The following is a 22,536-nucleotide window of genomic DNA, read 5'->3' on the forward strand; positions in this document are numbered from 1 at the left end:
CTAAAGATGAGCCTCTCCGCAAGCTCCCAGCTCTGGACACTGATCCTGGCTGCCGGTGCCGTGCTCAAGCAGTCAGGGCGACCGCTGAACCACCGGCTCTGTGGGACCTGTGGCAGCTGCGCTGGGCTGCTTCGAGCAAGAGCAGGGCTAACCACAGCCCGAGGCAGGAACAGAGCGAGGGTTCAAGTGGGTGCCGCGCTCCCCGGCTGGTCCCGCTCCCATGCTCGCAGCCTCCATCACCACCAAGCCCTTCTGTAAAGACAGGATTAGCCTTCCTTAGTTTTACTCCTCATTTTTACTCCTACAGTAAAGCATACACTGAACTTACTACATATTAAACAGCAAAAACCAGCTACCTAGAACCAAAGAGCTCTCTAAAAATCCAAGTTATCACAACTTTTTTTTTTTAAAAGATCCAGTATGACATCAAGTTAAACTATACAGTATTTTTTAATGAATATTAACAAACTGCTTTAAAAAAAAAGCAAAAAGAAAAAAAAGGAAAAAGAAACAGACAGAAAACTCCGTAGGAAGTTCTACATCTCTGAGGCAGCATGAAGTAAGATAACCATCGGTCCCTCCTCCTTGGGCAGCAGAGAGCAAGGTCTGCTTTAACCTCCTTAAAGCTGTGCACGAAGAAGACTCAGCCCCAGGGTCAGACCTGTCACTGAACTGTCCCAGCCCCCGAAAACGCACCCCATTCCCCCTCACTGTGCTGGAAATGGAAACGAAAGCCTTTCTCCACCTTTTAGATGAGCATTCCCTACCAGCAAAGCAGGCACAGCCCAACTCTCTGCAAGGTTAATCTGTCTATACTTGCCATGGACAACATTTATTAAACTTGTCCAAATCACCCGAGCAGCACATGGGCAACTTACTGGCTGCTGTTCACTAATTACAGCTCGTCACAACACTCCTACCTCACAGGAGGGCCAGCCAAGATCACAGAAGAGCTGAGGCTGGCAGGGACCTCTGGAGATCATCTAGTCCAACCCCCTGCTCAAGCAGGGTCAGTTACAGCAGGTTGTCCAGGACCGTGTCCAGTCAGGGCTTGAATATCTCCACAGATGGATATTTAACATCTTACTATCTCCACAGACAGAGAGGGGAAGGCTGGTGGGCAACCTAGTAAGCACGCCTTCAACCTCCAAGGCATCTAACTGGCATGTAATGGGTCTCTTGGTCATCAGAAGCCAGCAAAATCCTGCAGAGGAAAACACCTGAGGCTGCATCGACCTTGCTAGGGGAAATTTATTTTTAAGTGATGTTTACAAGAACTGTGCAAAACCTGAAAAATACAGAAGAGGTAAAGAAAGAGTAAAGGGGTAAAACAGGAATCCTGCAAGATGGGGAAAAAAAGACACTCCTCCTTTATCCACTGCTAACCTTCCCCTCCCTGTGGAGCTGAGCCCACAGGCCAGGAAGGATCCTCCTGGCTTGCTCTGGTTCCCCTCCAGCAAATCAGACACCAAGCCCCTGGCACACTGCGTGGGCTACCGTTGGCGATGGTAACGTCTCTAAAGTTGTATGTTATTAGTAGTGTTCGCTTCACCCTTTAGTGTTCGAACTGCTGAGATGGCCCTTTCCCTGACCCCCCTGGAGGTATGCTAACGGCTCAAGCGGTGCAAAGAGGGAAGGGGCCTGGGGGCTGGAGGTTAAGTCTTGGCAGGAGCGCTAGGTCCCTCAGGAAGCAGCTCTTAAACGCCAGGCTCTTGGCCAGGAGTAGGGCACGGAGGCTCTCCTCGCCACGCTCTCCGGTAGCGGCACAGCACTTGCTACTCTTCCCCATGCTGCTGGCAGGGACGGGGGGGCGGGCAGGCTCGCTCAGAACCCTTGCAGAGTGTGACAGCCAGCGACTGCAAAAGCAGCAATGCCAAAGTGCTTTTTGGAGCTGTGCAGCCCCATGGCTTTTCCCTTTCTACACTCTAGATAGAGAGAGAGCAGGGGAGGTTGGGGCAGTCAATCAACGCTAACAATCTGAAATGGTCCTCTCAACTGAGCTTGGACCAAGAAAGTTGGGAGATCCCAGCAGCGGAAACCTGCTACTTCCTCGCCAAGCAGCGCACCCCGGGAGAAGAGAGGGCTGGCTCTGCCTTGCTCCCGAGCCCTCTCCAGGAGGAGAGTTACCCAGCCCTCCCCGCCGACCCCGCCAGGCAGGGCAGGGGAAAGAGGCTGCACGCGAAAGGCTGGTGCCCGCAGCGGGCAGCTGAGCTCCCAGCACTGGAACTGCAGGTACAGCGTGAACTACAGTCCAGGGGACACCAGGCAACTACAGGCATCGTTTCCTCTCCCCACCTCCCTCCTTTCCTCTCCACCCCTTTGAGCTTTTCACGTCATCTGTCGTCCCTGTGAGACAGGTGGTGTATCAACCACAGAGGCCAGAGGAAAGTTTACCTGCCCGCCCACCGTACCTCCCCTTTCCCCCAAACGCCCTGGAGGCCATCTACAACCGAGGAGAGGGAAGGGGAGGCCGAGGCTCAGGAGCGTCACGTGTAAGCTGAAAGTCACCGAGGGGCGGCAGGCTCACGGCAAGCAGGCAGCCACCTGGTAGGCGCCCTCGGCTGTGTGCTGGACACTGTGCTCCTGCAGCAGGCCCAAGTCCAGGAACCGTTCCCCGCACCACATGCACTTGTACTGCTGCTCCCGGGCGTGCACGCTGTGGTGCTTGTTGAGGTGCTCACGCTGCTTGAAGGCCTTCTCGCAGGAGGGGCACTTGTAGGGCTTCTCGCCCGTGTGCACGCGCCGGTGGCGCTGCAGGTCCGAGGCGTACTTGAACCGCTTTTCACAGTCGGGGCACTTGAGGGGCTTCTCGCGGGCCGGGTCGCAGCGGTGCTGCACGAACTCAGAGGAGGAGAAGAAACGTCTCTCGCAGAGCGTGCACTTGAGTGGCTTCTCGGCGCAGTGGGCCAGCTGGTGCTTCTGCAGAGCCGAGGCCCGCTTGTAGGACTTGTTGCACACCGCGCACTTGAAGGGCCGCTCTGCGTTCTGCACGCACTTGTGCCGCAGCAGCTCTGAGGACTGGTTGAAGCCTTTCTGGCACACGTTGCACTTGAAGAGGTTTTCTATGCCGTGCACATGCTGGTGGTACACCAAGTGCGAGGGCTGCACGAAGCCCTTCTCGCACAGGTTGCACTTGAAGGGCTCCTCAGCCTTGTGCGTGCGGCGATGGCGCATGAGTGCGTACTGCTGCTTGAAGCTCATCTGGCAGAGGTCACACTTGAAGGGCCGCTCTTCGCTGTGCGTGCGCTCGTGCTGCCGCAGGTCCGAGGGGCGCTTGAAGGCCTTCTGGCACTCGCCGCAGCGGAAGGGTCGCTCCCCGCTGGGTGTGCAGGGGTGCTGCAGCAGCTCCGATGACTCCTTGAAGTGCAGCTCGCAGATGTTGCACTTGAAGAGGTGCTCCCCTGAGTGCGCGTACATGTGGCGCACCAGGTGGGAGCGGTGCTTGAAGGTCTTCTCGCACACCGTGCACTTGTAGGGCCGCTCCGAGCTGTGCGTCCGTTTGTGGTGCACCAGGTGGGACGACTGGCTGAAGCTCTTGTCGCACAGCGTGCACTTGTACGGCTTCTCACCCGTGTGGATGCGCTCATGCCGGGACAGCTCTGAGAGGTGCTTGAAGGTTTTCTGACAGATGGAGCAGCTGTAGGGCTTCTCCGAGGGGTCGAGAGGCTGAGAATGCTCTGCCTCAGGAGGCTTGTACGTCTTCTCACAGATAGAGCACTTCATGGCGTTGCCGTTGTGGACATTATGGTGCTGCGCCAGCGAGGTCAGGAGGGAGAAGCCCATCTTGCAGACACCGCACACGAAGGGCTTCTGCTCCACCTGGATGCACTGGTGTTCGAGGAGGTCGGTGGCCTGGTGGAAGATCTTCAGGCACTGGGTACACTGGAAAGAGCGGTCATGGCCTGGCAAGCACTGGTGCTCGTGGGGGTTGGAGAGGTGAGCGAGGTCATGGCCACACACACCGCATTTGTGGGACGGCTCTCCAGCCTGGATGGGGGCGTGCTGGTGGTGCTGCAGAACGGGGTCCGGCTGGAGCAGGATGCCGTAGACAGCACAGCCCAAGGGGTTGTCAGCAGTGCTGGGCGGGATGGAGTGCTCTGGGAGGGCGGCTGCCCCAGCGTGGTGCTGCTGCGGTGGCGGCGGCTGCTGTGGTTGCTGCTGTTGCTGCTGCCAGCTTTCTGACATGCTTGGGAAAAAAAAACGGGATTTTAGCAGTGACAGCTTCAGCTTCTCGGTTGAAAGGGTTCAAGCAGAAACAAAAATCGAAAGTATCCAAGATCCTGATACCCCGTAGCTGATCCCCTGAAGCAGAGGACAGAAAATCCAGCCCACAGCCAGGATCTTGGGAGGCTGATCCTTAAATCAGCACAAGTTCTTTGTGGACTGGTTTAGTTTGGCTTTTTCTTTTTTGTACAAAAGAACAGGAGGCAGAAGCAAGTGCCTTGAAGACAAGAGGAGGCCCTTCTCCGTGCTGGCTGTGATGTGCTCACATTTGGGAAGGGCAAGGGAGGCAGCCCAGGGAGCAGCTCTCTCTGCAAGGAAGAAGACAGCTCATGTCAGGTCTCGGAGGAAAGATGGGCAACTCTCTAGTCAACCTCCCACCACAGCTCACTTTGAAAACTCTCCTGCGTCCCTGCAAAGCTACCAGGAAGCCAGTGTGGGGGAGCTAACCAGAACCGGAGCCCCCCCTGCTGCTGCACGAAGCACCTGGGACAAGGCGTGCTCAGCCTGGAAAGGGTCGGGCTCTGCCCGGTCGCAGCCAGGCAGGCGTTTTGAGCCGCGTGCTCTCATGAGAGGCAGCACAACTGCCCAGGTCCCAGTCAGCTCGGCCATTACCCCGTACGCTGTCAGTCGCTGGATCTCCCAGCCCCGCTGGGGCCACTGGTTGAGAATATCGGACCCTCTGCACAGGCTGAGGTACGCCAAATACCGTGCGATCAAGAAGTTACTGGGTTAGATTTTACAGATATCAAGGCAGATCCCAACCTGATCCCACCCCAGCTGAAACACCCCCATGACGCAGTTCTGCTCCTCCTGCAGCTCGGGTATCGGGCACGTTACCCAAGGAATTTATGTAAGAGATTTCCCCCCTCTCCAGGCAGCACTTGTAGACTAGGAAGAGCCAGAGAGCTTAGGGGAAGGTTTGCCCTCAACGTTATCCTATCCGGAGACAAAACACAGAACCCACAGGTATCGCGTGCAGCACTCTCTGTGAAGATAAAAGAAGCGTTAAAGCAATGGCTTGGCTGAACCTCCTACCAAACCATGGAATAAAAGTACACTGGAGCCGAACAACCTACACCAGAGGTGCTGCCTGGCCTTACTATAGAGCACCACAGGGGTTTTGCTCACTGAAAAGTTCCAGTCTTTCTAGAGACATCCAGTAAAACCTGGTATCAACTTAGAGAAGAGTAAAACCCATCAGTGAGCAGCAGACAGCAGCAGTGCCAACACGCCTCAAGAGAGAGGAAGGGTCCAGGCCTTGGCGAGAAGCGGCAGCTAGTGCTCCTGGGCCACGAGCCCCTAACCCCGCAAGAGCACACTCGTTCCTGCGTCAAACCGCCTGCCCTCACCCAGGGTAAGCAAAACCCTGGTCTTCCAGGAAAGCATTTGTTGTATTTAAAACTAAGCGATAAGGAGCATCAGAGAAACCCACTTCCCAGCGTCCCCACCTCCCCCAGCGCTCAGCTGAGACCGGATCATGCTCCACAAGCTTGGGCAGCCCTGGACCACTCTTCTGCCTACGGGGACACTGCATTACTTTGTCTGCCGGCACAATTTTGAGCAGTAAAATGCCCAAAGGCCCCATCGCAGCCCTGCCAGTACACAGGATCTCCTCTTTCTCCTACGTAGCTCACCTTGACTGTCGACACGAAGGGAGGGCTCGCAGTTACGATACCTAGCACCTGAGCTCGACGGGATACAACACTTGAACACAGCCCCGCCGCCAGCTTCCCCCACAGGCAACGCTAACCATGGCAGGAGCAACCCAACGGCGACGGCATCCCAGACCATCCGGCCGAATGGGGAGGGGAAGCTTGCGTCCCCCCAGCAGGGAAGAATAAGAAGTACCAACCTTGGCTTACCGAGGGCTCTGCACGGGTACCCGAGTCGGCGCCAGCTCCGAGCCTAACTCATCCCTCCGTGGGAGGTGGGAAGCGACAACCATTTAAGGAGAGAAGATGGGAAAGCAGAGGTACTTTCAAACTGGAGAAGCGGCCCACGGCGCGGCCCGCTCCGGCATGGTCCGGCCCGACTCCCGCCTCCCCCTGGCTCCCCACTGTCCGGGCCTCCCACAGCCGGGCCGAGGCCGCCTCAGGGAGAGGCGCGGCGGGGCCGCGGGGCGCGGGGGCGGCCGGGGAGCTCGGAGGCCAGCCGCCGCCGCCGCAGCCCGCGGCGAGGCCCGTCCCGCCGCTCGCCTCTCCCCATGGGACGGCTCCTCCGGCCCCGCCGGCCTGCGGACAAACGCGGTGACGGCGCCCCGAGGCCTTCACCGCCGCCGCGCCGGGAGGCCCCGCGGTGGGGTGGGGGGTCCCTGCCCGGCCGGGGCCGCCCCCGCCCCGGCGAGGCCCACACAAAGGGCGGCGGCGGCGGCCGGGCCCCTCACCTGCGGCGGGAGGCCCCTGTCAGCCCGCTCGCCGGCGGCGGGACCGCGGCCTGCGCGCTCCGCCCGAGCCCCGCGCTGGCGTGGCGGCGGGAGCCGGGAGGAAGGGAAGGGAAGAGAAGGGAAGGGAGAGGAAGGGAAGGGAAGGGGGCGCCGGTGCCGGAGGCGGGCGGGCGGCGGTCGCGGGGTGCGGGAGGGAGCGGAGCGGGCCGGGCCGGCCGCGGCGGCGGCGGAGGAGGCGGGGCGGGGCGGGCCGCGGCGGCTGCCCCCTGCCGGGCCGCGCCGACAACAGCGCCCCCGCCGCCGCCCGCCGACACCGGCACCGCCGCGGGGGGGGCTGGGAGCGGGGGCGCCGCCAGCGGCGTCCCGGAAGGGCCCGGCGGGCGCAGGCGGGGCTGTGCCGGCCATGAGGGCCGCGCTGGTGGGGTACAGCAGCTCGGAGGAGGAGGAGGAGGAGGAGGAGGAAGGGGGGCGCCGGGGCGGCGGCGCGCAGGGGCCTCCCCGGGCCAGGTGGGTGCGGCGGGACGGGCCCTTCGCGCGGGGGGCGGTGGGAGCGAGCGGGGCCGGGTGAGGAATGCGCGGCCTTCCTCCTCCTCATCCTCTGCCCCGGTCCCTGCAGCGCCGGCCGCCCCCGCCTGCCCGTCCCCGCCGGCCTGCCGGGCGATCCGGAGCCGGAGGAGGCCGCTAGCGACGACAGCTCCCGGCACGGCGGCCGCGTCCGCGGCTTCCCCCACGAGCGGGGCAGCTGGGCCACCCACGTCTACCTGCCCTGTAGGTAACGGCGGCCCGGGACGGGACCGGGAGGGGAGGGCGGGACGGAGCCCAGCCGGGTGGGGTCCGACGAGCCCCCAGGGTCAGCCGGTGCACGGCGGGGACGGGAGCCCTGGGGGAGCCGCCTGTCCCCGGTGGGGATCCGCGGCCGATGCTCCGGGGAGGGACCCGGCTCTGACCGCGCTGCCCCGCAGACAGAGTCCAGGAGGAATTCCTGGAGCTGCTGGAGCTGCTGGTCTCCCGCGCTCGCACCTACGTCTCCTCGCTGGCTGCCATGGAGGAGTTCCACCTCAGCCTCTCGCAGTGCGTGGTGCTGCGCTACCACTGGATAGACCCCTTCGTCCGCTCCCTCAAGGAGCGCCTGGCCTCCTTCGACAGGTAGGGACGGCGGAGCCCAGGGAGAACGCTCCTCGCACCCTTCCCTCTCCCTCAGGGTCTGTGTTTCACCAGCATCCGCATGCTAAGTCGTCTCTGGGAGCTGGTGCTGCACCAGTAAAGCCCTGGGAAGCTTTCCTCTCTGCCTCGTGATCCGGCACCAGACAAGTCAGACTTTCAAGGACGAGGCTGGAGCTGTGCATCCTCCAAACCATGGATGGTTTCACTGCTTACTGGCTCAAGCGCCTGCTGAGCATCAGCTGCTTCAGGGCTTCTGTTGCCACGCGGGCTTTGGAGGGCTGGAAACCAGGGGGGAATGGATTAATTTGAGCCCAGAAAGGTTCTGGTTGCACCGATTCGGTCCGATTGCGGCATGCATTTGCCTTTATCTTTCCACAGCTCGGTAGAAATCCTGTCCCCTCTCCATCCTCTTTTTTTTTTTCTTTTCTTTTTTTTCCCCACTAGCTGAAGTAGGTTCTTTCTTATTTCAGGTTCTTCTGCGTGGCTGACCAAGTGAAGGTTTACACCAACCAGAACAAAACCAGGTGAGCGAGCAACGGGGCAGCCTGCCTGCCTGCCTGGGGAGAAAGCTGGGCCAGGTGCTGGGTGGATGGGAAGCATCGCCCTGCCTGTCCCGTGGTGACCGGGCTGAGCGTGTGACAGGGCACTATGTGATCACCTTGTCTCCAGAGGTTTCACACCTTTCCCCAGCCACTTGCACAAGTTTTTACCTTCAGCACTAATTCTCTGCAAGCCGTTGGTCTTGTTAGTGGTGGGGGAACCTCAGACTGCAGGATTTCAGTCTTCTGAAGAGAAGAGGTCTGTTCACAACATGACCTGAGGCAGGCCTTTCTGCTGGGGTTAGATTTGTGCTACGGTTTCACAGCAGCTAAAGGAGGCAGCTGTGTTCGCTGCCATCTCCTGTCTGGTTTGTTCTGCGGTTTCGCAAACCCTCGTGCCAGCGTGAGCAGCCTGGGGCGAGCAGAGCCGGCGGCCACCTCTTTTGGCAGCAGTGCCGGTTGTGAAATTGTAGCGCAGGTCTTCCAAGAGCTGAAGAGAAATAGCTTAGATGGTGCTAATTCTCCTGGGTGTCAGCTCAGAAGCCTGATTCCAACTGAACACAATTAAGTAGTTTAAATGTCAAAACAAAGGTGGTTAAAATTGTGAAAAGTTGCTGAATCTAGCGGGAATGGCAGCCCACGATAGTCATGGACAGGACGAAGCGGATCCTGGGTGAGACTTAGTCTTCCCCTCCACTCCTGGAGTCTAGAAGGCGTCATCCAGACAGTCCTTGAGGAGGTACCTCTTTGTCACGTCTCTCCAGCTTGGTACTTCCCGTTCCCTGCTTCCTCTCTGGTAAAACCCCTCTGACAACTTCTGCTTTTTGAATGCGGCTCCTGCACGGCACGGCACGGCACTCCGCTGACATAGCCATCGAGTGCATCCTTTGCCTGGAAAATGAGTTTTCATGTCCCAAAAGGTGCTGAGTTAATCTAGTAAATCTATGTGGTATATCATCCAGTCCTGCCTCTCCCTGCTACCACGTCTTTATTTCTGTTTTTCTTCTGAATGCTTAAACCTGGCATTCCTCAAATTATCTTTTGTTAGGGGGTAGGGAATTTGCCTGGTAGGAATGCAGGGCTAAGTATGCTTACGGCTGTGCTTTCTGCAGCATGAAAGGGTCTCTCCTTGTCTCTCCTTGTCTTTCTTTAGGACCTTTATTGGCTTGGAGGTCTCTGCTGGGCATTTCCAGCTGCTGGAGTTGGTCTCAGAGGTGGACAGAGTTCTGGAGGAATTTGGCCTTCCCACGTTCTACAAGGTGAGGGGTCTCCCACTTACTTCCCTGCCGGTCCAGAGATGCTGGCTGGATCCTTGCAAGAGGTCCATGAAATGTTCACCCCAAATAAACAGGAGCGGGGAGGTTAGACTCTGAAATGGTCTCCTCTGGGCTGGTCAGTGATGCTCATACTTAACACCCTGGACATGATCTTGCTGAGAATGGGACTAGCGCAAGCCTATGACTTCTGTATCGCATCCTGTACAGGAGAGTAAGGATGTTAACTATCTGGTGGCCTCTTGAGAACCGGGTTTCTGGGGCGACGGGCCAGATCGTACGTCACAGTTGCTGCCCCGCTGTGCGTGGAAGCAGGGTTGTCCTAGGATAGAATGGGCTTAGGGAGAGCACCGTGGGACTGAGGGCGATGCTTGTGCCTCTTCCTTGGGCAGTTTCCTGGGGCATTGGTCCAGCCTCTTTGCTTGGTACTAGCTTTGGGGACAGGTTTTGGATTTTGAAGGGCCAAACCCTGATTTCTCTGTCTCCAGAGCTGAGCAGGGGGCTCTTGTGGGTTATTCAGAAGTGACCCACCTACACACTCCAGGACTGTCTGTGAGAGGTTCTCTGTGCAGTTGGAAAAGCTTCTGCAGAGTTGACCACAGGGAGGCTGGGAACCAGGCAGCCTTGCCCACTGGTGTCCAAAAAGGCTGGGGTGGGGAGCCCAGGACTCATCTCGCCCCCAGCACTGCCCATATCAGCTCTGCAACTGTTGAGCTGGCAGAGGGGGCTTCCAGCTTCGGGATCCTCCTGCCTCTGCGATCCCAGGCAGGGCAGCATCACACCAGATCTCCCACTGCGGCTCCGTGTGTTGAGCAAAGCCTCCTTTAGCCCTTGCAGTCTGATCCCTGTTTTGTCTTCAGGACCCGTCGTTCCATATCAGCTTGGCCTGGTGCGTCGGGGACCTGTCCGGCAGGCTGGAAGGGCAGTGTCTGCGGGAGCTCCAGGTGCGTCCCCACGCAGTGTGGAGAGCAGGGGAAGAGCAGAGCTGGTGTCCAGCCACGTCTCCCTGCCAAGGGCGGAGAGTGGGAAATTCTCTTCACTGAGCAAGACAAACTTCACTGGGTTGAAAGAAGGGAAGCTTTTCGGGGGAGCGTGAGTTAATCACCCTCCAGAAGGGAAGTCAGAGGCTTCCAGCCACAAACGGCCTCATCTCTGACTTGGTTCAGAGAGGGAGCTGCCGACTCCTTCCTCTGGGAGATCCACCCTCCTGGTGCTGACTCCTGCATCTGTTTTCCAGGACATCGTGGACGGGTTTGAGGACTCGGCGCTCCTGCTGCGTGTCCAATGGGAGCAAATCCGCTGCAAGTCGGGGAACAAGTACTTCTCCTTCCCCTTGAGGTAGGGGCCAGTGGGGCTGTGCGTTTCAGAGCCTCGAAGACCCTGATGTTCAATCAAGAACCGTTCTGCAGCGCAGCTCTGAGTGGTGCAGGCTGTCACGCACCTCCCACGCTCTTCTTGCCTGCTCAGCATCTCTGGGGTGTTTGTGGCCTCAAGTCGGGCTACTTCCAAGTTTGAGTTGCTGGCTGAAGAAATGTGTGTTTGTAGCAGATTTCATCCTCGCTGCTGTATGTGCTGCAGTCAGCACCAGTGGTTCCAGCCATCCCACGGTCGCTAATTTTGCTGATTTTTTTAAAAAAAGAAAAAAAAGTCTCTGTAAAAGCCATAGATGCCTTATGGGAAGGAGGAAGAAGGTAGCGTGGGAAGCTGTTGCTAAAGGGAGAGTGTCTCGCACGGTTGGAAATAGCACTGCCTGATTGTCAGGAGGCTCTGAGCATGCTTTGAGTAGGAAGAGGTGAGGACATGGAGCTGGCTCTCTCGCCAGAGCATCTCCCTACTGTCAGCCAGCTCAGACAAGTTCCTGGGTCATGTGTCCCTCTCACACTGCTGCTGCCTCTATAGAGAAATTTCAGTATCGGCTTTTGCCAAACAGCAGAAGATGAAATCTGGAGGGGAGAGGTTGGAAACCCCTTGTGTTTCAGTGCTCCAGGCTGGGTCTAAAAGAAGAGCTTTGGTTTAAGATCGTGTGTGCCATAAGCCCAGGACTTTTTTGGTGGGCTGTGTCTCCTGAGAAGCTTGCTGCTGTGTGTGGGCGAGCCCAAGAGAGGGCAGTGTCAGCTTTTGCCTGAGCTGGAAGGGCAGTGCCTACGGGTGAGTCAAGGGGTGGCAGCTCCTGCCCAGGCTCCATGCTTTTGCCCCGTGGGAACAGCACCCCCGGTGCCGTGATGACCCTGGGGACAGCGGGGCTGGACTTTGTCCCTTGGGAGAAGCTCTTTTTTAATCTTTTTGTTTCTGCGGGGAGGTTGGCTGCAGCCTCTCAGGTATTCAGAGCAGGACGACAATGTGCTGCCCTGAATCTTTCATTCCACGTCTGTCTGATGAAAGACTCTGGGACTTCTGAGCAGTAAAAATCTGTCTCCTCGTGTCATAAAATTGTTTCCATGGTATATTTCAGCCGTTCCCTTTCAGACATGCCCAGCTCCCACAAGACTTCAAATGAGGCGATACCTGCAAGCACTTCTGCGAGCTCAGTGCTGCGCTGCCCGTCCTTGCACGCGAGAGAGCCTGGGGGCTTCGTGGTTGTGGGAGCATCTTGGCATGGGTCGTGATGTCTGCCAACACCCGTGCAATAGCTGGTTCTCAAAATCCTTAACAAAATTCTGTTAAGTCTGTTGCCAGTTAGTTTCTGGGATTGGGGATTCTTCACCGTGAGGGTGGTGAGGCACTGGAGCAGGTTGTGGGTGCCCCCTCCCTGGAAGTGTTCAAGGCCAGGTTGGACGGGGCTTTACGCAACCTGGTCTAGTTGAAGATGTCCCTGCCCACGGCAGGGGGGTTGGACTGGATGATCTTCAAAGGTCCCTTCCAACCCAAACCATTCGATGATCGTATGATCTGCGTGTTAAGGCACATGATTACACCCGGAGTTTTCTTTTGGGGAAGGAAAAGCAAACAAAGATGGATATATTTAGCCCTTGGGGACTTCCAGTGAAACTGGCTCCGGCACGACCGGTTTCTCCGTGGTCCGAGTCCCGCAGTGCCAGGTTAATGCTCAACCAGTGGCCCCGCTCCCTCCCTGGTGGGGCCCGGCTTGGCCCATTGCCCTGTTTTGTAACTCCGGCGGGTGTCAGGGACCCCGCTCCTGGCTTCGGGGACGGGGGATGGAGCCAGGCTCGGTGGCAGGGCCGCGGGGACAAAGTCCAGGGATGGGCAGCCGCCGGTGTAGGCCGAAATGGCGGGTGTGAGCGGGTGGGTGTGGCAGGCAGGGTGTGCCCGGGGGCGGGCAGGGCCTGGCCTGGTTGCACCTGACAGGCTGTGGCTCTGCCTGTGCACACCGTGTGAGCGGCTGTAGGGCTGCGTGGCTGTGCCGGACCGCGGCTCTGCCTGCGCGCACCGTGTGAGCGGCTGTAGGGCTGCGTGGCTCTGCCTGCGCACACCGTGTGAGCGGCTGTAGGGCTGTGTGGCTGTGCCGGACCGCGGCTCTGCCTGCGCGCACCGTGTGAGCGGCTGTAGGGCTGCGTGGCTCTGCCTGCGCACACCGTGTGAGCGGCTGTAGGGCTGCGTGGCTGTGCCGGACCGCAGCTCTGCCTGCGCGCACCGTGTGAGCGGCTGTAGGGCTGCGTGGCTCTGCCTGCGCACACCGTGTGAGCGGCTGTAGGGCTGCGTGGCTGTGCCGGACCGCGGCTCTGCCTGTGCGCACCGTGTGAGCGGCTGTAGGGCTGCGTGGCTGTGCCGGACCGCGGCTCTGCCTGTGCGCACCGTGTGAGCGGCTGTAGGGCTGTTGGTGTGAGGGCACCACGACTCCGCCCCTCGTCGCCGCAGCCCCGCCCCTCGTCGCCGCAGCCCCGCCCACTCTTCCCGGCCCCGCCCCTCCGCTCGGCCCGGCCCCGCTCCGCGCCGAGCCGCGCCGCCGCCGCCGCTGCCGCGTCTCCAGCGCCCCGCGCCGCTCCGCTCCGCTGCTCCCGGCGGACAGGGCAGGGGAGCCGAGCCGAGCCGAGCCGAGCCGAGGCGCGCCGCGGTGGCCGCCCATGTGCCCTGCGCCGCCGGCCTGATCCCACGCACAAAGGCGGGCCGGGAGGCGACGGGCCGCGCCTGGCAGCGCCGCCCATGCACCGTGCGCAGCCCCCCGCGGCGGCCCGGCCCCGGGCCATGAGGGCGGCGTAGCTCCGACACCGCCGCGCTCGGCCCGGCCCGGCCCGGCCCGGCCCGGCGCGGCCCGGGGCCAGCCGCGAACCGGCGGCGACGCCGCCGCTGCCGCCGCCGCCGCGGCCCGGTATGGCAGGAGGCGGCGGCGCCCCCTGCCGGGCGGGCGGGGCGCTGCGGGCGGGCGGGCCCCCCCCGCCGTTACTGGCGCTGCTGCTGCGACTGGTGCTGCTGGCGGCGGCGGCGGCGGCGGGCGAGGAGCTCAACGCAGAGGTGAGCGGGGGGGGGGGGGCGCGGGGCGAGGCTGGGGGGGCTCCCCTGGGACCCCCTGCCCGCACCCTGCCTGCACCTGCGGCCGCCGGCGCTGCAGCGCCGGCGGCCGCAGGTGCAGGCAGGGTGCGGGCAGGGAATTGGGGGGGGTCCGGGTCGCCCCCGGGGGCGTCGGGCAGCAGGCGGCGGGGGAGAGGAAGCGCTTTGTGCCCACGCGAGGCCGCAGCGGGGGAGGGGGGTGAAAGGGCCTTTGATAAAGTCTCTGCTCCCGCCACCCTGCCGGGGGGGGGTGTGGTAAAAAAAAAAAAAAAAAGAGGAAAAGGTAAAAAATTTTTCAAAATTTAAAGGTTGAAACCGTTGGGTTTTTTTTTTCAAAAAGATCGGAAAATGAAGAAGATGAGAAAATGAAAAAAAAAAAAAATAAAAGGCATTTAGAAAACAGAAAAAAAAAGTTTTTTTTTTAAATTGAAAGGAAAAAAACCAAAAAGATTAGAAAGCAAAAATTGAAAGGAAAACAAAAATAAAAATTAAAAGGAAAAAATAATAAAAGATATAACAACTAAAAGTAATAATAAAAAGAAAAATAAAAAGTAATTAAAAAAGACAAGAGGAGGCGGAGGCTGGTGCAGGAAGGAAGAGACCCAGCACCCTCTCCTGCCCCTCTGCGGGGCCAGGGGCCGCCCGCCCCGGCCCCCAGCCGCCTGCTGGGCACCCCGGGGGGCTGCCAGCCCCGCAGGACAGAAGCCCCTTTGTGGGTGGAGGCCGGGGCGGGGGTCCTGGGCTGCTGGGGGTGGGGGGGGGCCTGGTCCCACGTCCATCTGCAGCTCCCCGGGGACGCCTCCGGAGGAAGACGCGGAGAGGGGCAGCCCGCGCAGGCAGGCTGGCCCCCTGCCAGCTGCCTTCTGCCCGGGGTCAGGGTGGCCGACAGCCCCCCCCCCCCCCCCGAGATTGGAGGATCCCCCCCCCCCCCGACACTTCGTGGGGCAGGGCTGGGGCTCTGCTCCCTGCCTCCCAACAGCTGTCCGCATGCTCTGGCTTGCCTGTGCTGCCTGCCCTGCCTGCCTGGGTGCGGCATTTGCCCCTGGCAGCTGGCAGGGACGCCCCATGAGGGGGTATATGGCTGGGGTGGCAGTGGGCAGTGGGCTGGATCCTCCCCCGCCGGGGTCTCGAGGAGCTGCATCCCCCCGGGGAGCTCCAGGTCCCCCCATCAGGCTCTTCCCCGCCCGCGGCCTCACGCTCGGCTCTCCCCGGCGCAGGCATGGCTGCGGCTCTACGGCTACCTGCCGCAGCCCAGCCGGCAGATGTCCACCATGCGCTCGGCTCAGACCTTCTCCTCCGCCCTCGCCGAGATGCAGAAGTTTTACGGCATCACCGTCACTGGCGTCCTGGACGAGGAGACCAAGGCGTGAGTTTCTCCGTGTCCTCTTGCTGTAGCAGGAGGCAGCTCCGCTCCCTGGCTCTTTGGCTTTGCCCACCGGCCCTGGAGCTCTGCCTGCACCTGGAAATGTGGGTGCTGTCTCCCATGGGAGCTGCATCTCCCCTTTTGGGGGCTGCACCCCTGCAGCCAGAACACCTCCCTCACCGTCCGCGGCTGCTGTAACCCCTCGGGGACCTTGGCTGCGGTGGGCTGAGCCCTGCCTTCGTGCCCTCCTGGCAGGTGGATGAAACGTCCCCGCTGCGGGGTCCCGGACCAGTTTGGGGCACGGATGAAGTCCAACATGCGGCGGAAGCGGTACGCGCTGACGGGGCGGCGCTGGAGCCAGAGCCATCTCACCTTCAGGTACCCAACATCTCCAGAGCTTCCCACCCCCCCAGCCCATGGAGAGCCATGGACCCCCCCCAGGGAGCGAGCGCTGTCCCGGGCCGTCCCCAGTGAGCTCTGTACCCCCAGCATCCAAAACTACACGGAGAAGCTGGGTCGGTACCACTCGTACGAGGCTGTCCGCCGAGCTTTCCGGGTGTGGGAGCAAGCCACGCCGCTGGTTTTCCGGGAGGTGCCCTACGAGGACATCCGGCAGAAGCGGAAGAAGGAGGCCGACATCATGGTGCTCTTCGCCTCCGGCTTCCACGGAGACAGCTCCCCCTTCGACGGCGTTGGGGGGTTTTTGGCTCATGCCTATTTTCCCGGTCCTGGCATGGGCGGGGACACGCATTTCGACTCGGATGAGCCCTGGACGCTGGAGAACACAGATGTGTCTGGTGAGTTGAGGGCCAAGGAGGTGGTGAGGGCAACCAGAGGAGCCTGGTGGGCTCCTGGGTTTGAGGGCAGGGGGATACGCTGGTGTGGGCAGGAGTGACGGGGAGAGCAGCTCCACCATGGGTGATGCAGGCAGTTCGCACCGGAGCACCCTCATCGCAGGGTGTTGGGGCCAAGGACCCACCCCATGCGTCGTGTCCTCCACCCTGTCTTGCTGATGGTGCCTTTCCCTGCAGGGAACAACCTTTTCTTGGTGGCCGTGCACGAGCTGGGGCACTCGCTGGGCTTGGAGCACTCCAGCAACCCCAGCGCTATCATGGCCCCCTTCTACCAGTGGATGGACACAGAGAACTTCCAGCTGCCCGAGGATGATCTCAAGGGCATCCAGCAGCTGTACGGTGAGGAGCTGGGTGGGGGGTCAGCCCGGAGGTGGGATGCTGGGCACATCTGTGGGGAAACTGAGGCACGGGCGCTGCTGGTCTGCGTCACTCCATCCCTTCTCTTGCCCACCCGATCCAGGTACCGCGGACGGGCACCCTCAGCCCACCAAGCCTTTGCCCACCGTGACACCCCGGAGACCTGGCAGGCCAGACCAGAGACCCCCTAAACCGCCCCCCCCGGGGAAACCGGAGCGACCCCCCAAACCTGGCAGCCCAGACCGACCTGACCAGTACGGCCCCGACATCTGCGACGGGAACTTTGACACGGTGGCGGTGCTGCGTGGGGAGATGTTTGTGTTCAAGGTACCTGCCGGGACCCCCTCCTGCCCCTTCCCCGGGGATGCGGTGGGTCCCTGGGTGGGAGGATCCCCCGGCGAGATTCCTGGCACTGGCACTGTGTCCCTGTGTCCCCCCCCATCCTCTGCCAACACCCCGTTTCCCACCAGGGCCGGTGGTTCTGGAGGGTCCGGCACAACCGGGTGCTGGACAACTACCCCATGCCCATCGGGCACTTCTGGCGGGGCCTCCCCGGGGACATCGATGCTGCCTACGAGAGGCATGATGGGAGGTTCGTCTTCTTTAAAGGTGAGCGGGGAAGCTGGGTGGGAGGGCCAAGGTGCAGGGGGGACCCCAGTGTCCCCCCAAGCTGCTGAGAGCTGGTTGGCTTCATCCTATCCTGACCCACCTCCGCAGCCGGAGCCGCTGCCTGATCCCAAAGGGAACGGCAGGTGGCCACAGGCATCGTACCCCCACCCCTCATCCACGTGTGCACCTGCCGCAGCAGCTGGGCACTGCCACCTCGCCCCCCTTCTCCATCTCCTCCACCTCCAGGTGACCGGTACTGGCTCTTCCGAGAAGCCAACCTGGAGCCCGGGTACCCGCAGCCCCTGGTCACCTATGGGCAGGGCATCCCCTATGACAGCATCGACACGGCCGTCTGGTGGGAACCCACAGGGCACACCTTCTTCTTCCGTGGGGACAGGTGAGTGGCTCTGGGGTCCTCCTCCCTGCTCTGCCGCCTCCTGGCCCCTGGCAGGGGTGGGCATGGCGGGCAGCGGAGACCCCTATGCTCCCCGCCTCCTCACCGCCTCCCTCCCCCAGATACTGGCGCTTTAATGAAGACACCCGCTCGGTGGATCCCGGGTACCCAAAGCCCATTTCCGTCTGGGTGGGCATCCCTCCCTCACCCAAGGGTGCCTTCCTCAGCCCGGACGCCTGTAAGTAGAGGAGGAGAAGAGGGCTGGGTGGCAGGGGGGGGACGGGGGGGAACGGGGTCACCCCTCTGGTTGCCTGGCCACGCGGGATAGAGGCCGGGAGGGTGCCCGGGAGTCAGCAGTGAAGCCCTTTCTGAAGGGTTTCACTGGTCCTGGAGCAAAACCTGCTGTCCCAGGTACCTGCAGGGGTGCCCAGGTTGTGGGGTGCCCTGCGCCTGCCCACTTACCTTCTTCTTACCCACCTCCATCTTCTACCCCCCCAGCCTCCACTTACTTCTACAGAGGCACAAAGTACTGGAAATTCGACAATGAGCGGCTCAAGACAGAGCCGGGTTATCCCAAATCCATCCTACGGGACTTCATGGGCTGTCACACGGAGCTGGTCCCAGATCCCCATCCCCGCTGGCCCGATGGGGACCGACCCCCCTTCAACCCCGACGGGGACGGGCGGGCTGAAGGCGAGGAGGAGGAGGAAGAGGAGGAGGAGGAGGAGGAGGAGGACGAGGAGGATTATGGCGAGGGTGGCCACCAGCCTGGCGGGGACGTGGACGTGGTGGTGCAGATTGACGAGTACACGCGCACCATGAGTGTCGTCATGGTGCTGGTGCTGCTGGTGCTGCTGCTCTGCATCCTCGGCCTCATCTATGTCATCGTCCAGATGCAGAGGAAGGGCACGCCCCGAATGCTCTTGTACTGCAAGCGCTCCTTGCAAGAGTGGGTCTGACCCTGGCTCCCTCCCCAAACCGCCCCCACCACCATGGTGCTAACGATGGACCTGACCTCCCCTTCCCCTTGCCCCTCCCCACGGCCTCAGCCCCTCTTGCCCCATTGTTGCTTGATGGCTCCAGCCTCAGAAAAGGGGGGATGCCCACACCCCACACCCCCCCCCCCAGCCCCTCCACAGCAGTGGGGCTGGGACCGGGGGATGGTCATGGGGGGGCTGGAGGGCATCCAGGTCCTGCCTGCTCCCCGGCACCTGCCCCCCCACCCTGGCTGTGACCCTCAGGTTGCCACCTGTCATGTTGCACCTGCCTCTGCCAAGGGGTCCCAAGCGGGGTCCCAAGCAGGGTCCCTTCCTCCCACGTGAACCCGCTGAGCTGTGCCTGGGCCGCACGGGGTGGTGAGCGGGTTGGGGGCTGCTCACAAGTGCTACGAGCTGGCAGGTCTCGGCTGCCGGCACCTGCAAGGGCAGGGAAGCGCGAGAGGAAGGGAGGGCCGAGCTCATGGCCATGTTTCCTGTTGAACCGCAGGGATACAGGGATGTGGTGCCTAAAGATAGCGCGAGGGGGGGGAGATGCCACCTTTGCAACCCGCCCTGTGGGCTCAGCTCAGCCTGGACCCTGCTGCTGCCGTGGGGCGAAGCCCTGGGGACATGCGGTCCTGTGGGCAGGGCAGTGGGCACAGCCACCTTGTACGTGTATTAAATGGGTCGGGTGCGTGGAGAGCCATGGTGCCGTCCTTTCTGCCGCGGGATGGGGGCAGGAGCCACGCGGGCTGCCCCATGTGAGGTTTGGCAGATTTTGTGGTAACGGGGGCTTGCCTGGGCGTGCCACCCTGCCTGGCACCCACAGGGGCTGGTGCCGTGCCGGGGGATGTGGGGAAGGGGCCAGCATGGCTGGCAATGTCCCCGCGGTGGCCCTCGTCCTGGGGCTACCGTTTTGGGGGGGGGGGGGGGGGGGGGGGGTATCGAAAGCAGCCCCCGCCCCGCCAGCAGCGGACAGAGCTGCCTTTCACCAGCTCCCACGGCAGCGGCAGTGGCCTCGCCGGGAACACAGCGCGCCTTGTTCTCCCCCAGCCGGCACCGTGCTCCAGCCCTGGGGCGGCCACCTCCCTTCCCCGGGCAGGGGCCGGCGGCTGCGGCAACTGGGGGACAGTGCGTGGTCCCTCCTGCTTCGGCTCCCTGTCCCTGTGTGGCCCCGGCGTGTTTCCTGGGGGGAAGGGGGTGGCCGTATCCTGTCTCACCGCTGCTGTCTCGGCAGAGGAAAGCAGGAGGAGTCGCGACCGCTGCAGAGATCGGGGAAATAATCGTGGGAGTGGGAAAGATTGGCCCCGGGGAGGCAGGGGCGGGTAGGAAATTGGCTTTATCCAGGGAAAAATGTTGCTCAGCCTTTAATGGGAGGGAAAAACCAAACCACAGCGGGCAGCAGAGGCGGCACGCGGCGGTGATGGAGATAGTGGTTTCCCTGCCTTTACTGGTGGTGATGCTCACCAGGGTGGCGAGCTGGAGCTGGGGCCGGGTTTGCTCTGGAGCCGCAGGTGCAGCCTGGGCAGCCTCGGGGTGGGCGGCAGAGGCCTGGCGCGGTTAATGTACCGGTGGGGAGGCAGGCCGTGCCAGGTGGGGGATTGTGTGGGTCTGAGCCATCCCTGTGGGGATGACCCTATGGAGTGTGGGAGCTCGCTCTCTATGGGACTGAACTCATGGGACCAGCACCCAGACAGCCCCCGTGCCCGGCCTGTTTCCCCATGGGGCTGGTGGCTCTGACACAGGGCTTTGGTGCTGGGAGCATTAACCCACCCCTGACCTGCTCCCCGCTCCCTGGGGCTCCGGCTGCCCCTCTGCCCCCATCCCCACCCTGCCAGCCCTGGCGGGAGGGGATTCCCCACCCCCTTCATGGGTGGGGATGAAGCCTTTGTGCCCCCCCCCCCCCCCCCTCCCCCCCCATCCTTCCCGCTCCCCAGGACCCAGAGCTGCTGGCTCAGCGCCCGAGACTCTGCTGCAGCCACTTCCCGGCACTAAATTACCCAGAGCCGCCCCGCCACATGTCAGCCACTAATTACTTTAAAAGGGAAGGACCGACACTGGCTCTCACCCCACTTTCCTGGGGCTGCCGGCGCTAGGGGCAGGGGGGGAACCCCATGGCATGGGCCACCCGTCCCCTGCCCTGGCCTCCATCCCTGCCCACACTGGGCAGCGATTCCCAGCCATTAGCTGATTCCCTGGGAAACATGTTTGGCTCAGACTCAGCACATCACTGCAGCCAAGCGAGAAGCCAAAATTGGGGACAGAAAAACCCTGAAGAATCGGGGGGGGGGGGGGGGGGGGGAGGGGGAAGAAAACTTCTCCAAGTGGCTCCGGGCTGTTGTATTCCATCCGCCAGGCCGTGCTGGGTCACATTCCTTGGCTTTTAACTCCTTTCGATTCAGTTTTGACCATTTCACCCAGATTTGTGCTTGTGTGGGTCCTCCGTGGGACCACTCTGGTCCCAGCTCTGCTGGACTGGGAGCCCTGTCACAGGGCAGCCCAGCACCCCAGCCTGTCCTGAACCGGGGCCAAACCAGCACCGGGAGCTACCAAAAGGCACGAACCTGGCCAAAAGGCAAGGCAGGAGGAAAGCGTGGCCAGGATTTGCCGCTCTCCACCCCCGCAAAGGCAGCTCCGGAGGCAGGCGCCGATGCATTTCCCACGGCAGATGCATTTCCCACGGCAGATGCACTTCCCATGGTAGCTGCATTTCCGACAACAGACTTATTTCCCACGGCAGCTGTGTTTCCCCTCTCTCCCAGGGGTGCTGAGGGCTCGGCGGGATGCAGAGGTGGGGACCCCGAAGCCTGGTACCTGGAGAGCTGCCTGGCTCACAGGGAAAGCCAGCTGAGCCGGTCAAGGATGCCCAGGACCAGATGCTCGCAGCATCCCCTTCCCTGGGCAGTCCTGCCACTGGCAGGGGCAGGGGCAGGGGCTCCTTGCCGATTCAGGGTGGGACAGGGGCTAGGAGCAATTCCCAAAGGGGAATTCACGGTGCTGGGAGCAGAGGTCCAGGCTACCAGGGTTCAGCAAGCTGGGACATCACTTCCCACCCCCTCCTGCTTTTCCCTGGATGCTGCAGCAGAGCCGGTGCCAGGAGCCCGGGGCCATCTGGAAACGCTCATGAACAGCAACCAGGGACCCTGCTGGAGACAAAGCCCAGTATTTTGGCAGGGCCCAGGCTCTTTGCCGGAGGCTCCCGCTCTGCCCTGCATGCCTACAGCGGTGTCGGCTCACCTCCGGCCACCCACAGACGCAAGACCGTGGGGAGGGCAGGGATGCACCTGCTGCAAGGGACAGGGCTTTTGGTGGCTCAGGGGACTGCGAGGCCTGCTCAGCCTGGCCCTGGCAGGCACCAGGCAGCCCTGCCAGGATCCACCCCCACCAGGCAGCTCCCAGCTTCCCAAAAATAGGCTGCAGAAGCCTGACCTGGAAAAGACCCTGGGAGCTCAGCGTCCTCCAGGCCCTGCCGGGGCGGTGCTGGCCGCTGCAGGATGGGACTCCACACACCGCTGGAGTGCGGATGATGGGGGTGACCAGGGCTGGCAGGGGCTTTCTCTGCCCGCTTGGCACAGGAGAAACTGTGCTTCCTCCTGCTTCCTCCTCTTCCTCTGCAAGCCAGGGTACGATTCCCCTGTGCGCCACTGAGGAGAGGACCCGGAAAGCAGAGAGGAAGCTGGGCTTGGCGCAGAGGAAGAACTGGGGCCGGGATACGCCGAGCAGCGACTGGCCAGCCTCAAGGCCGGAGGAAACAATGCTGCGGAAAGAGGGAAGAGCCGCGGGGCCCTGGGAGGGGTTGAATCTGCTGCCTGTGCACGCTGCAGGCAGGACTGAAGCTCTGGGTGCTGCCTGGGCAGGGGTTAGTGCCAGCACAGCCCTGCTGTGGGTGGGATGCACCCGCCGGCTGCATTGAGCTCGGCACACGTGTGCTGCTTATGCCCGCCACCTCCCC

The 22,536-nt window shown here is 61.8% G+C and overlaps 3 protein-coding genes across 3 annotated transcripts; 2 read left to right on the forward strand and 1 right to left on the reverse strand.

The window, feature by feature from the left end:
• Positions 1 to 1,231: 1,231 nt before the first annotated feature.
• ZNF319 (zinc finger protein 319) lies at positions 1,232 to 4,491 on the reverse strand. Its single transcript, XM_076349607.1, has one exon. It carries the CDS (start codon positions 4,183 to 4,185, stop codon positions 2,524 to 2,526), a length of 1,662 nt encoding a protein of 553 aa, XP_076205722.1. The 5' UTR covers positions 4,186 to 4,491; the 3' UTR covers positions 1,232 to 2,523.
• A 2,519-nt stretch (positions 4,492 to 7,010) lies between these two features.
• Positions 7,011 to 11,131, forward strand: USB1 (U6 snRNA biogenesis phosphodiesterase 1). The gene is made up of 7 exons (XM_076349609.1): positions 7,011 to 7,114; positions 7,224 to 7,375; positions 7,570 to 7,753; positions 8,242 to 8,295; positions 9,464 to 9,569; positions 10,445 to 10,528; positions 10,822 to 11,131. The coding sequence occupies exons 1-7, from the start codon at positions 7,011 to 7,013 to the stop codon at positions 10,924 to 10,926; spliced, it is 789 nt and encodes a 262-aa protein (XP_076205724.1). The 3' UTR covers positions 10,927 to 11,131.
• Positions 11,132 to 13,853: 2,722 nt separating this feature from the next.
• MMP15 (matrix metallopeptidase 15) lies at positions 13,854 to 19,286 on the forward strand. The gene is made up of 10 exons (XM_076349610.1): positions 13,854 to 13,994; positions 15,248 to 15,396; positions 15,649 to 15,771; positions 15,883 to 16,190; positions 16,425 to 16,586; positions 16,708 to 16,931; positions 17,075 to 17,213; positions 17,460 to 17,610; positions 17,730 to 17,845; positions 18,106 to 19,286. Exons 1-10 carry the CDS (start codon positions 13,854 to 13,856, stop codon positions 18,564 to 18,566), a joined length of 1,974 nt encoding a protein of 657 aa, XP_076205725.1. The 3' UTR covers positions 18,567 to 19,286.
• Positions 19,287 to 22,536: the final 3,250 nt, after the last annotated feature.

This window comes from Aptenodytes patagonicus, chromosome 11 (assembly GCF_965638725.1).
Source record: "Aptenodytes patagonicus chromosome 11, bAptPat1.pri.cur, whole genome shotgun sequence".
NCBI classification, from domain to species: domain Eukaryota; kingdom Metazoa; phylum Chordata; class Aves; order Sphenisciformes; family Spheniscidae; genus Aptenodytes; species Aptenodytes patagonicus.